Source organism: Parambassis ranga, chromosome 24 (genome assembly GCF_900634625.1).
Source record: "Parambassis ranga chromosome 24, fParRan2.1, whole genome shotgun sequence".
Lineage (NCBI taxonomy): Eukaryota > Metazoa > Chordata > Actinopteri > Ambassidae > Parambassis > Parambassis ranga.
In genome coordinates this window covers 14,625,834-14,640,225 of record NC_041043.1, presented here as the reverse complement: position 1 = coordinate 14,640,225, position 14,392 = coordinate 14,625,834, and the positions used below count along the sequence as shown (strand labels likewise).

Here is a 14,392-nt window from a genome sequence, read left to right as displayed (position 1 = left end):
AGTGTAACACTCCAGGCTGTGAAATCACAGCATACATAAACACCCTTAACCCTTTACATGCCAGAAACAACACCACAAAAGCTCTCATTGTATCAGCCTGAACGCAGAATCATTTTGGGTTTGTTTTTTTTTTTTATTGTAAAAGGAACTATTAACATGAATTATTTATAAGACACTGAATTTGGTAAATTATTGTGTTGTGAAGTGGGCTGCGGGCTCCTGAACGGAGGACAACCCTACAGAATCATTCAATACGCGTCCTTTTATTTGTCGTTGGACTGAACAATCCCTCGGACAACCTGAGGAACTACTGTGCCGTACGAACATTTTACCTTTCTCACACCGCTTCACTCAGTCCATGATCAGGGGTGCTGCATGGAACCATTCAAACAACATGTATAACAGCAGAGGTCTTTCTGCAGTCTGTATGACCACAGAACGGGTGTACAAATATTAAATATGAGCATTTCTGCCACCGCCATCCGCTCCTTAGCAAAGATAGCATCCACTGATCGTGTCCATCTCAAGATGTTTGGCCCCTCAGTTCAGCTTCCTGATGATAGAATTGATATCTGTGCCGCGGAAGCCAGGGTTTCCCAGGTCCTTCAGGAGCCCAGCTTTGTCCCTGGCAGCGTGCCGAGCCACCGAGAGCCTGAACGGCAACAGGAAGTTGTTGGCGGCCCTGAAGCCTTTTCCGACGGCGTAGATCTCATGGATCAGGTCCTCCAGACAGATGATGCCGTGTTTACCTGAGGGACAAGAGGAGAAGCGTGGAATGTTTTTTAATGCCAAGTTTGGACAAAATAAGTGTCTTAAGTCCTTTGATGATGTCCAGAAAATTAAGTCTGCGTAATCTGAGAAACCTCTATCACACTGTGATCCATGTATCCTTGAGTTACAGTAAAGGTTAGTGCCAAATTGCCTCGAATTTGTTTTTATAACCTGAAGCATAAAACAAGCCTCCAAGAGATCAATCGATAATTTAAAAGTTTTGTTTGTACTATAATAAAAAAGGTACAAAGAGCAGCCTTCACATGTTGACGCTGAAATCCAAAAGCATGGTCACATATACAAGCGACTCAGCTGTAGAGGTCGACCGATTTATCAGTCGCTCAATTGCTCTGTATGTGTAAAATAATGACTATATATGTATATATGACTATGTATATGTTATATGTGCAAGCGGCAAACCTTCGGGGCTCAAACTTGAAGCCCATGCGGAGGTGTCAAAACTTGTAATTCAAGCCGCAACCACTGGGGGCTGGCTCCAGAAGAAGCAGCAGAAATGAACATCTTTACAGCCTGGTACAAAAACAACACTCTGGTCTCAAATGATAGGTTCTCTTCTATTGTCAATTGTACGGGGGGGGTGAATTTTAATTATATTCTGACTTAAAATTACTCATAATTATGGGCGTTGCTGCTTCAGCAACAGACGGTTGACATATCACAGCGTAAGTTTCCTGCTTCCACGATCGCCTGCCTCCCTAAACGCCGCTCGTGCTCCCCCTCTTTGTCCATATTTGGAGTTTTGGAGGACGTGACGCTGCCAACATGGCGGCGGTCGGAGCGTCCCGGAGCCTCCCACTGAGCCTCAAAACAAATGGGTGACGTCACGGATGCTCTGTCCATAGTTTTTACTGTCAATATATATGTGGCACTGTTATTATCCCCATGAAACCTGTCTAAGGGTTTAGCAACATTTTTATATTTTTTTGGTAACTACTACAGTATGGTGATTTGGTTTGTTACTTTTAATCCGTTAATAACAAAAAGACATATTACTGAATGATTTTGCAAAATCATTCGTTGTTACATCTTTATTTTAATGCCGTGCGCAAAATTAAGATCGGTGTTCAATAAATGATGGGTGTTAAGTTTAACGTTGTTATGCACCCACGGATTATTACTATGACATATTAGCAGCAAACAAAGGGGAAATCGTCCAGATATCGGCCATCGGCTGACCCTAGGGGTGTGCGATTTGACGATAAAAGATCGTGAAGGATTTAAACGTGTTGGCGATCTGCCAGAACAGACAGATCGTTTTATCGTCCATAGAGCACTTTCTATTAATTGCGCTTAATGTGAACACGACCAACCAATGACAGCCTCTCTGTCTCTCACTGTGTTGCAGTGGAAGGGCCGTGTATGTATTATCATGCTGCTGTCAGCAGCTCTTCTAAACTTGTGTGTGTGTGTGCAGTGTGAGGGCCGTACAAGGAGTTCTGTGCACGTGTGCGTGTACATCAGATGCAGACAAAGGCAACGGCTAATGACGTCACCAAAACAATGATAACGCAGGCATTTGATGAAGAGGCTCCATATGAGGACTCTAGTAAACGGTGGACAGAGCTGACAGCAGCAGCTCCGTTTTTCCTTAGATATGATTCCCAATAAAGTTTGATCATTTGTTCTAAATCACATTGAACTTTAAGAGTTACTTAAGTCTCAATACTGTATTTATAGAATTTATAGAAAAACCAATATCGATCGATCTCTACTCAGCTGTCTTGACAAGCCTCACTTATCTATGCTCACTACGTTTTATTTTAATATAATTTTCCAACCCTGCAGTCATGTATTCTGCATACATGCTTAAATTTCTCTCTCTTCTCTTTAAACTAAGCAACAGTCTCCACTTCTGAGTGTGTTAGACAGACAGTGGAGGTGACGTACCCATGTGCTGCTCAATGAAGGCGTTGTCTGTGAGTGGAACTCTCCTCTTGCCTATCCTGGTCTGACCTCTCTTCAGAATGAGCTCACGAACAGACTTCAAGTTGGGAAACCTGTCAGAAAGACAAAGACCATCAGCCACACATTAAAACCGAATCCAGAGACAAGCCGGCGGTCGGCGTCACTCACCCCCAAGCCACATACGGCTCAACCATCTTCATCATGGCCATAGAGGTCTTGTTGATTTTGAGGAAGGCTCCGCTGAAGATTTTCCGCAGCCTCATCATCTGAATCACCTTCATCACTTTGGGGCTAACACCTTTAATCCTAACAGCAGCAACGGACATGGATATGTTATGTTATTTAACGCAGAGCAATTTCAACCACCTAAAAAAAATATTCCCACTTGTCAACATCATACCAGACCATAAGGCAGCAACTTTACGGAGGACACACTATAGTTTATATCGCATAATATGATGAATTACAGATCTGATCAAAATAAATGTTGCAAAAATTGGCTTTTTTTAAAACTAGTTAAATGCAACATGGATCAAATGCAATAAATTTAGCAAATTCAGATAATACAGCCGTCAAATTGCGAACACTGCTAGTTGATGCAACGCTTGCGTCCGTGTACTCACTCTCTGATGCGCACGGCGAAGGCCAACCTGTTTGTAGCAGGAGGCAGAGGGGGAGGAGGCCTGAGGTGAGACCTGTGGATCCGAGTGTCATCACGGTGCTTTCTGTGGCTGTCTTTCAGGAAATCCTCCAGACGCTTGAACTTTATCGCTTTGCCTCTGGACACCTGGAATAATCCAGAGATGCACAAGTTAAATTCACAGCCGCACATGAACAATCAGGGTGATGTAAACTTTGTTGACACTCACCTTCCTCTTCTCAAGCAGGGCAAGCTTGGCTTGTGTGGCCTTGATAGCCTGGTATGCTTTCCTCTTTTTGAGGAGATACTCAGGAACTAACTTGATCGCCTTTTTGGATCTAATAACGGAAGAATACAAACAGATGAAGTCAGAAAGGAAAACTTGAAGATACTTACTTTCCAAACTGACGTTTATTAGCATTTATTAGCATGCTTTGGAAAATAACAACACTCTTATCTGTTTACGAGGGCATACTTTGTGGTAATTCTATTGGTAGCATCTTAAGCTAGCAGAAATGTTAGTCAAACCATTCAAACATACCTCACAGGCTGTCTGACGCATAAATAGTTTCATATAACTGACAACATTGAGGATCAACGTAGCGATATTGTGGCTATCTCTCGGGAACTCAACTCCATGTGAAATCAAGCTCCCTAAACTCTCGTATTTTACACACCAACCTCTTAAATATGCTTTTGAACTCAACTGTTGAAGGTTCAAATTAAATGAAAGACTCAAATCAATACGATTCTGTGAACATAACAGACCAGATGGACTTAGATGTAATGGAAAAACAAAATACATACTCAGATTCAGCCATGGTGGACTGCGAAGACTCAGCCGTCGCACATAGATGACGTCAGTCCTAGCAGGCTTTCGGCAGAGGAGCTAAGTCGATGTTTGTTTTTGTCTTTTCTTAACTATTTATATTCTTCTGTTTTTTTATTGTAGTTGTAAAAAAATAGAGCTGGTTGTTGAAATAAATAAATAAATAAATAAATAAATAAATAAAACGATTTGATGAATTGTATTGATGACTGTAAACAGGTGAAACAGCGACCTCTGCTGTCTGTAAATAAAAAGCTTACAGCACCTGGTATTCCCAGGCGGTCTCCCATCCAAGTACTGACCAGGCCCGACTCTGCTTAGCTTCCGAGATCAGACGAGATCGGGCGTGTTCAGAGTAGTGTGGCCGTAAGCGAGGGAACAGGTAACTCTCAGCTATTTTAAATGTGTCACTCGTTACGACTGTGAAGAGAGTCAGAGAGAGACAAAAGCATACAGCAAGAAAACAGAAAGAATACAAACATGTTTTTTCTCTTTCTGTGTGTTGATGACGACAAAGACTGTCACTGAGGGTGACGTCACATTCTCTGTAGGACAGAGGTACCTGGGCTGAGCAGTGACCCACTAAAAATTGACCAGAGAACCACTAGTTCAAAATGCTCAAATATTCACTCAATTGATGACTAACACGTTTAAAAGTCCTGATAGTTATATACTCCCTCGCTTACGGCCACACTACTCTGAACACGCCCGATCTCGTCTGATCTCGGAAGCTAAGCAGAGTCGGGCCTGGTCAGTACTTGGATGGGAGACCGCCTGGGAATACCAGGTGCTGTAAGCTTTTTATTTACAGACAGCAGAGGTCGCTGTTTCACCTGTATAAGATAAGATAAGATAAAACTTCTGGTTTTCTTTGTGTTACTTTATTGTTAATGAGGTTAAACTTTGTGACTTCATTGAGTCATGTATTCTATGGACATCAAATACTCACAGAGAGCACTGATGACTGACAGGAGAGTAAAACTCTGATATTTGTGCACTGTGTAAAATCATAAATACATTAGTGTTTTAATTTAAATCTGTCTGCATAAACAGGAGCAGCAGTGAACTCTTGTGTCAAAAGAGAAAAGCTTACAGCACCTGGTATTCCCAGGCGGTCTCCCATCCAAGTACTGACCAGGCCCGACTCTGCTTAGCTTCCGAGATCAGACGAGATCGGGCGTGTTCAGAGTAGTGTGGCCGTAAGCGAGGGAGTATACAACTATCAGGACTTTTATACGTGTCAGACACAAACAATCTGAATATCTGAGTGGCGTTTATGTCAAATTATATCGTCAAAAATAAACATTTTGTGTGACGGAGACAAAAAAAATTATACATCAGTTAAACAAGAAAATACAAAGATAAATAATGTTCGTCTATTTTTCTCCTTCTTTGTATTTTAATGACAATAATATATTCACAGCTTCTTTTGACGTTTTTTTTTTACTCTTTATGGTTAATATTTGATATAATTAGACATAAGTGAAAATATTTATCAACTCTATTGATTGACTCTAACACATTTAAATGTCCTGATAGTTGTATACTCCCTCGCTTACGGCCACACCACTCTGAACACGCCCGCTTGCGGAAGTGCCAGGGAGAGCAGCTGAGGGCGCGAATTCTGAAACAGAACAATAGCGAGCGGCTTTTTCTTATTATTTTTTGGAGGTTTTTGGGTTGTCTTGTGGCTTTTTGTTGATACTGTGCTGTCGTGTAGGACTCTTGTCGCTCCCCGCAGTCTTTTGACTGGCGGGGAGTAGTTTTTTGTTCACGTCCGGGTGTGCTGGCAGCAGGGACATGGAGCATCACGAAGACGGGCGAATGGACGGGCAACGAGCGGCAGTCGGGGAGCCTGAGCACCGGGTGGGGATCGGACCTGCTCGTGCAGACGGGGAGGTGCGGAGCGACGGGGCAGGTGAGGATGTGTCACACGGGGGGAGCAGGGCGGCCAGGGGGGGGGACGATGGCCAGCACAGCCGCCGATCGGACTCGGCGCGAGCGAAAAACGGTGGAAGTAAAGTATGAGAAGGGGCTTACGGTGTTAGTGGAGCTGAAGGGAGATGAAGTTGTGTCGCCGATAGAGCTCATACGCTATGTGCGGATGATGTGTGGCAATATCAATGCGTGTAGGAATGCTGGATCGAGTCGCTACGAAGTGACAATGGGGAGTGAGGCGGGCAAACGCAGCCTCTTGGATGGATTCAAGATTGGGAACACGCTGGTGCAGGGGAGGGAAATTGCTAATGATGAGCTGGTGGTCTCCTTTTTGGGCCTGCCAGCCTATATCATGGACCAGGAAATCCTGGAGAAACTGGAGGCCTGGAAGGTATCGGCGGTGTCCCCGATAAAGAGGCGCATGTGGCCGGGGACCAGGGTTGCTGATGGGACGCGGTTTGTAAAGGTGAAATTTAATGATTCGGTGCAATCTTTGCCATACTCCGCAAAATTCAGCACGGCGGCTGGGCCAGAATTTTTCCGGGTGATCCACGATAGGCAGGTTCGGGTGTGTAGGGTGTGCATACAGCCAGGGCACATCGTGAGGGACTGCCCGGAATTCTGTTGTAACAGATGTGGCGTTCAGGGCCACTATGCGCGTGAGTGCAATAAGAGGGTGCAGAAATGTGAGGTGTGTCTCAATAGGATGGAAAGTTGTATTTGTAGGGACGATAGTGAGGCTGATGGTGAGGTTGAGGGAGGCTCCGATATGGAGGAGGAAGTGGTTCGGGAGGGGGGATTACGGGACGATGCTCCAGTGACGGAGGGGCGCAGGGGGGTGGGGGCCTTGGGGCCTGAGACCCGAGTAGAGCGGACGGTGAGCGGATGTGTTGACACCCTCCCTGCAGAGGAGGGAGCTCGAAAAAAGGGCTCTGCTCCCGAGCGGGCAGGGGGGGCTCGAGTGGAGGGCCCTGCCCTGGTCCCCGCCGTAGACGGCTTGACGAGCGCGCCCGAGCAGGGTAGCGTGGGGGACAGGGTGCAGGAACCAGTGGAGGAGGGAGCAATGGCTTTTGCCCGGAGGTTGCTCGGCGAGGAGATGGACGTAGCTTTGGGGTCCAGTCTTGATGATGTCGTTCCAGAGATCCACTCCCAAACCGATAGTATGGTATCGGATGACGGTTTCCAGAGGCCCGCCAGCCGCTCTAGCGCATCCCTGTTGGCCGACAAGGCGAGAGAACGGGAGAGCGGAGCTGGCCCCACCCCCTGGGAGCGCAGGCAGATGTCCTCGGACTCAGATGTAGACAGGGAGATAGGTATGAGGCTGCAAGGTAGGAAACGGGCACAGGACGGTAAACTGGGGCGGATACCACGGAGGATTAAAAAGTCATAACGGTGAGTATTAGATGACTTTAATTTACTTGTTCCTCATGGTGCTTACGATCACATCCTTGAATATAAGGGGGATAAGAGTCATAGACAAGCTGAAAGATATCCTGAATAATGTCCGTGCAGATGTTCTCTGTCTTCAGGAAGTTGCTTGGGCCGCGGACACACTGGACGGGGTTAAGAAGCATTGGGGGGGGGGTGTATTTTATGTTTCGGGCCAGACGGGCCAGGCGGGCACGGCAATCCTCTACAAAGAGGGCCTCCCTTACGATGTGGCGTGTGTGTATGCTGGGGCGGGGGGTCGGCTGATCGCATTGGACCTGAAGGGAAATAGGGGGGTGCTGAGGGTGCTTAATGTCTATGGGAGCAATATCGAAATGGAGAGGAAAGATTTTATTCGAACGGAGCTCGGCAAGTGGGTCACAGGGCATTGTGTATTGGTGGGGGATTTTAACATTATTTTAACAGATAAAGACACGTCGAATACCAACCCGCTTAAGGGTGACGTCAGCAGGCAGGAGCTGAACCGCCTGATGTCGGTTTGTAATCTCACAGACATCTGGAGGGCGCTTAACCCGGAGGTGAGGGGTTACTCTCGGCGACAAGTCGTTAGGGGGGAGTTAAAGCAGTCGCGAATTGATCTTGCTTTGGTGTCGGCAGGACTGGTCCCCAGCATAAGTGCCGTAACATATGTACAGAACAGGTGGAGTGATCATTCCTCTTTGGTGGTTCAATTATGGGGGGCGGGCAGGTGCAGGAACGGGGGTATGTGGATTTTAAATAATAGCGTTTTGGGGGATGAGGTGTTTTTGAGGAAAATGGGGGCTTTTTTGGGGGAAGTGCGAGAGGAGATGGTGGGCACTGCCGATCTGCAGGGATGGTGGGAGGGAGTGAAGGAAAGGATCAAGTGGCTGTGCATCAGGTACTGTAGAAGGAAGAGATGGGAGGCGAAACAGGAGGAGAGGGAACTGTTGGAGGTAGCCAAGCAGGAGCAACGGAAAATAGGAGAAAACCCGGCTCGGGATGTCACGTTATTGTCGGTGGCGCTGGCAAAATTGCATAATCTGACGGTGACCAAGTGTAGGGCGGCAGCGATTCGAGCCAAGGCGGAATACTTAGTGGACGGGGAGAAGTCAACGGCGTTCTTCTTAGGCCTAGAAAAGCAGCGGCAGCAACGGGCGTATATAAGGGAGGTTGAAGATAGGGAGGGCAAAATGGTGAGCGAGGTGGAGGAGGTGCTGCTGGCAGCCCAGGAGTTTTACAGGGAGTTGTTCACCAGCCAGGGCATCGACGCGGAGCAGCTGAACGGTAGTGTGGCTCTCCTGCAGAGAGCGCTGGATGCAGCGGATAGGGAGGCCTGTGATTCGGACCTCACCCTGCCACAGCTTATGGTAGCGATCGAGGGGCTGAACCGAGGCAAAAGCCCTGGATGGGATGGCCTCACGGGCGAATTCTATAAGATCTTTAAACTCCAACTAGCCCCTATTCTGTTGGCTGTCTATAGGGATATAGAACAAAAAGGAGGGACGACTACGAATTTTTCCAAGGGGGTCATAACGTTGGTATACAAGCGGAGGGGGGGAGCACATAAATTGGAGAATTATAGGCCGATCAGCCTGTTAAACACGGACTACAAGGTCTTGGCGAAAGTGCTGGCAAATAGGCTAAAACACGTGATAGAAGTGGTGGTGGGTCCGGATCAGGCATATGGCGTGCCGGGCAGGGACATCTCCGACTCTGCCCTGGCGGTCAAGTGCCTGACCAGACATATGTGCACGACGGGCGGCTTCTTGCTCAGTGTTGATTTCGAGAAGGCGTTTGACCGGGTGGAACATGCTTTTCTGTGGCGAGTTCTAGATAAGCTAGGTTTCGGAGCTCGGTACATTAACTGGATTAAGGCTTTGTACAGGGGGGCCACTAGCTGTGTGAAACTGAATGGTGTGTGCAGCGGTGGGTTTCCTCTGGAAAGGTCGATCCGACAGGGATGCCCGCTGTCCGCCATGCTATTCACCCTGGTCACCGAGCCTCTGGCGGCGGCGGTCAATGCTGACGAGGGCATCCAGGGCGTACGGGTGGGTGACTCACAGCACTACAAAATAATCCAATATGCGGATGACACGAATATTACGGTGGTGGATCAGGATAGTGTAGATAGGGTGGTGAGGCGGGTGAAGGAGTACTGTGCGGCGTCGGGGGCGAGGATGAATGCGGCAAAGACACTCCTTATGGGATGCGGGACGGAGGAACGCACTGTGAACCGGTGGGGCTTCATGGACGCGGGGGACACAATAAAAATACTGGGGATCTGGATGGGGAAGGGGGAGCAAAGCGCAATAGATAAGAACTGGGATGGGGTGCAGGGGAAAATGCGGACAATAATTAATATGTGGAAACAGCGGAGGGTGGGGATAAAAGGCAAGGTTGTAATTGTGAACTCCTTGCTTATGTCCTTGTTGAACCATGTGCTGGCTGTCTGTCCCCTTTCCCAGCAGAGGGAGAGGGACATCAGTGGGACCATCGGCGGTTTTCTGTGGGGCTCGGGGATGAATCAGGTGGCTACTGACGTCATGATCCAGGAGGAGAGCAGAGGCGGTCTGAGGTTGGTCAGTGTAGGGTGCAGGAAACATGCTTTGCGGGTTAAATTGATTAAAAAGCTTCTGACACCAGGGGCTTCTGGCCCGAAGTGGAGGTCTTTCTTGATCCAGGACCTGCGACTCGAACCGCCTCTGGGCCTGTGGGGTCTCTGTCAGAGGCGCTCCCCCGGGGGCCTGGGGGTGGTCGAGCCTCTGGCAGAAGAAATAGTGGTAGCCTGGGCTGGTCTGAGGCCCCTACTGGAAGCAAAGGTGATTAACACCCTACAGGCACGAGCGCAGCCCATCTTCAGCAATCCAGAGATCCGCTGGGGAGGGAGGGAGTTAGAATGTGCAGCGATGGAGCGAGCTGGGCTGCTCAGGGTGGGAGACGTGGTTGACCGGGCCGGTGGTCTTGATGTTGGGCGGGTCCTGGCCGCCCTGCAGGGGAGGGGGGTAAAATACGGGAAACCGGCCATAATGGGGGTCTGTGCAAAGCTGGCTGACTCCATCCCTCGGCGGTGGCTAGTGTTGGCCAAGGGGCAGGGGGAGTCGGCGCAGCCTGCTGATGGTATGTGTGAGTTCTCTCTACCACAGGGGGGAACCAATCTGCTGGACCTGAGAACAAAGGCGCTTTACCAGATGTTCGTGAACGGCAGACGGAGGGCTCCGGCGGCTGACCGGGCGTGGGAGAGGGTCTTCCCGGGTCTGCGGGGGGACCGCATCTGGGCCACCCTTAAGAAGAGCATCGCCCCGGGTGCGGTGCACAACACGGATTTCCGTTTGAGGCACAGAAAGACGCATCCGGGGGTGGTGCTGCACCAAATAAATAAGGAGGTGTTTGCCAGGGGCTGCTCTGTGTGCGGAGCAGAAGCAGAGACGTTGGAACATATGTTCCTGGACTGCCCGAGGCTTACGCCCTTTCTACGCCGGCTGAGGGACTTCCTGCGGGATGGAGCAGGCATGCTGTGGGGAGAAGAGAGGGAGTGGCGGTTGTTTCTCTTGTTTGGTGACACTGCGACGTACAGCAATTCGACCATAGTGAACCTGGTTGGACAATTTGCAAAGCACGCCATATACGTTGCAAGGAACACCAAGCTGAAAGAGGGTCGGACTTTGAACACGTGGGACTTTTTTACGCTGACCCTGAAGCAGTTCATCAGAGCACGGGTGGAATGGGGAGCACGTAGGGGGATGAGGGTGATGCAGGGACACAACGTGTTTCACGTGGAGAATGGAAGGGTGTATTTTACTTTTTGAAGCGTGAGACATTGATGGAAACGGTTGCATGCATGTATTTTGTTCTGCTTTATTGTAAATATCTTCTATGACTAATTTTATAATAAAAAAAAAAAAAAAAAAAAAAAAAACACGCCCGATCTCGTCTGATCTCGGAAGCTAAGCAGAGTCGGGCCTGGTCAGTACTTGGATGGGAGACCGCCTGGGAATACCAGGTGCTGTAAGCTTTTTGTTTACAGACAGCAGAGGTCGCTGTTTCACCTGTTTATGCGGACAGTTTCTCCTGCTCCTCCTCCTCAGGCTCTCTCTCTCTTTCTCTCTCTCTGTCATATCAAATCACATTCTTTGACTTCTCTGATGCCTTTGACACCATCCAGCCTCCATTACTGGGAGAGAAGCTGCGGCTGATGGGTGCTGGCGGGTCCACTGTCTCCTGGATCACCGATTTGCACAGTTTGCATTGCAGCCAGTGACACCAGCACACTGAACAAACTGGTCAGGAAGGCTGGCTCTGTCATTGGCTGCAGACAGGAGACCTTTGAAGCAGTGGTGGAGAGGAGGATGCTGAACAAACTGTTATCTACGATGGATAACCCCGATCACTCTCTCCTCTCTGTACTGGACAGACAGCGGAGCGCCTTAGAAAATGTTTCTTGCCTCATGCCATACAAACTGTATAACACCTCATCTCTGTGCCAGAGATAACACTGACTGATGTAACGGACAGATTTCACTTTCAAATTGCACACTTTTGTACTTTTTACTTCTGTAAAGTTGAACTTTTTAACATGGAGGTCTATGAGGAGTCATTTTTTTTTGAGCCAGCCCCCTAGAGGCTGCAAGGTGAACTGCAGTTTGAGCCTCAGCGGTGGACTCCTGGCTGTTATATGTATAAATATAAATGACTGGATGTTTTTAGGATTCCACACACAGGACAGTGTCTGTGAAGGGACAAAAGAAAACAGGCCTGAATGAAACTTAACCAATAAGCTGAATACTTACATGGAGAAAAAGAGATTAATGATTTTATTTTTAAATTGTTGGTATTGGTAGATGTTTTACTTGTATTAATTTGTATTAATAAATGAAAAAAAAACATATGAGGGATTATACCAGCACATCATAGGCTTTAATTCAATTCACTCTGAGGGAGGGAGGGCCCCGATCCTGCCTTTTCTTCGGTCCAGTTGCATGGACGTTGGAATCCACGTCCTGATCCAACTCTCACGGCCTCCCCCGAGGGGCCGGAGGCCGGGGGCAAGAACATCGGATCTTCTGTCTGTGGCCGCTTGCTGATAATTTTCCAATTAGTTGAGAAGATCCTCTTGATGCCTGACTGAGACTGAGGGACTTCTCTTGGTGTCAACATGTCTTTTTTGAAGATCTTGACGACCTCTGCATCCAGTGGTGCTTCCCCCAACTCCAAGTCATGCATCAGCTTGGATGGGGTTTCCCACTTCTTCAGGAGGTCTTTGTAAATGATCTTGTAGAGATTTACAAATTTCTCACGCGGGATCATCAAATCTTCAGCCTGGATTTCAGCCAAGATCTTGTTCAGCAGGCGCAGGCGGATTTCCTCTGACTCCTCCAGGGTCAGGGTTCTGTTGGATTTTCTGGCAGCGTGTGAAATCAGATCGTCCACACAAACGTCTACAGACAATTTGAGCTCGACCATCTGCTGCTGCAGGGCTTTGTCCTTGGATGTAGGGACTGGTTTGCCTCCATCTTGAGGACAGGGATTTATACGGAAGCGGTTTCTGATCCGTTTTGGAAGTGCGAGTGGGACGGCTTTCATTGTGTCCTCAAAGTAGTCTGGTGTGAGGACCATAAATGGATTCACAAAGTCTGGAACTGCTGGTGTGTCTTCTGTCAGCTCCCCTGTCACCAATGTACACGGCGATCTAACAAATCCTGTGTTTGTACCTTCGGCTGGCAGTACTTCTTCTTCTTCTTCAGTCACAGGTCACTGTGGTGCAGCTACACCCTTGAAAAAAGATTTCACAGGGGGATACACTGTTTTCACTGTAACCTTGGTCAGTCTTCTGTCCGTGGGGATTGTTGTCTAACTTTGATGTGTCGCCCAGCAACAATAACATCACAGCTGCTGTTTTCACTTAGAACTGTTTTTAGTTACCATGACAACCAAAAAAAAGCATTTTTAAAATAAACCACATTTGATTACTGCTGAATGGATGACTTGACTTTGTTTTGGATTGTGGTAGAAACGTTGATTATGTGAAGAAAGTGTGAAGAAGTTGAATAATTTTAATGTTGTAATGTAGGAAAAAGTTAAATATTTGAAAAACATGACATAATAACAGTAGAACATGTTAATCTGTAAATTATTTTTGTATAGGAAGTTTTTAATTAAAGCTAATAAATTAGGTGCTTCAGTGCATTGGACAAGTCGGACCCCCTGGGACTTGTCTTGAAAGTTCATGTCACCGTATGTTTTTCTCAATAATGTCCAACCACTGGGAAGACCACGTGCTGTCAGCTTTTTACACAGCAGAGGGCGCTGCTGCACATATTTACAGTTCATAGTACAGTTTTTTTAGAGTATATATTGATTTTAAAATCAGAGTCCATAAGAGCCAAATAATTTTTGGAGCCAGCCCCTGATGGCCAATGGCGGTATTGCACTTTAATACATACATATTCTGGAATGATTGGTATAAAAATGGCAGAAAAATGTATCAGCAGTAGCAACAAATCCTACAATGACTTGATGAGAAATAAATGTTGAGTGATCGTTTTCAGAGATCAATTAAACATTACGTGAAAGAAGAGGTTGATTGACGCCTACTGATAACTTTAAACTGGTGACAAAGAGCTGCTGATCACAGTCCAAGGAGGTTCGTTGTTTAGGCTACTCTCAATGATAAAACAGCAACAGTTTCCACTTGCAAAAACTCAGAGGTGATGCTGTAATGCAGAGTCAGATTTCTGCTCTGGTATTTGAGACGATAGAAACCTAAATATCTTTTTTTTTTTGTTTAAAACTGCTTTTGTTTAGGAGCTGAACATCAATGGACGGAGCCCGGGAAGCACACAGTTACCTCAGCCAGGTTACCGTGACAAAGCGGCTGACAT

The 14,392-nt window shown here is 47.4% G+C and overlaps 1 protein-coding gene and 3 non-coding genes across 4 annotated transcripts; 1 reads left to right on the top strand and 3 right to left on the bottom strand.

The window, feature by feature from the left end:
- Window positions 1-112: 112 nt before the first annotated feature.
- rpl7l1 (ribosomal protein L7-like 1) lies at window positions 113-4,226 on the bottom strand. The gene is made up of 6 exons (XM_028397170.1): window positions 4,145-4,226; window positions 3,567-3,675; window positions 3,321-3,484; window positions 2,866-3,003; window positions 2,680-2,789; window positions 113-749 (listed from the first exon to the last, which is right to left on the bottom strand). Exons 1-6 carry the CDS (start codon window positions 4,156-4,158, stop codon window positions 541-543), a joined length of 744 nt encoding a protein of 247 aa, XP_028252971.1. The 5' UTR covers window positions 4,159-4,226; the 3' UTR covers window positions 113-540.
- Window positions 4,227-4,419: 193 nt separating this feature from the next.
- LOC114429268 (5S ribosomal RNA) lies at window positions 4,420-4,538 on the bottom strand. The gene has a single exon (XR_003669643.1). It is a non-coding gene; the product is annotated as a 5S ribosomal RNA (ribosomal RNA).
- A 308-nt stretch (window positions 4,539-4,846) lies between these two features.
- On the top strand, window positions 4,847-4,965 carry LOC114429267 (5S ribosomal RNA). Its single transcript, XR_003669642.1, has one exon. It is a non-coding gene; the product is annotated as a 5S ribosomal RNA (ribosomal RNA).
- Window positions 4,966-5,252: 287 nt separating this feature from the next.
- LOC114429266 (5S ribosomal RNA) lies at window positions 5,253-5,371 on the bottom strand. The gene has a single exon (XR_003669641.1). It is a non-coding gene; the product is annotated as a 5S ribosomal RNA (ribosomal RNA).
- Window positions 5,372-14,392: the final 9,021 nt, after the last annotated feature.

Coding starts and splice junctions, on each gene's coding strand:
- rpl7l1 (XM_028397170.1), bottom strand. Junction 3,004..3,320: donor TTCGCCGTGCGCATCAGAGA/GTGAGTACACGG, acceptor TGCTGCTGTTAG/GATTAAAGGTGTTAGCCCCA. Junction 2,790..2,865: donor GAGCCGTATGTGGCTTGGGG/GTGAGTGACGCC, acceptor TCTTTCTGACAG/GTTTCCCAACTTGAAGTCTG.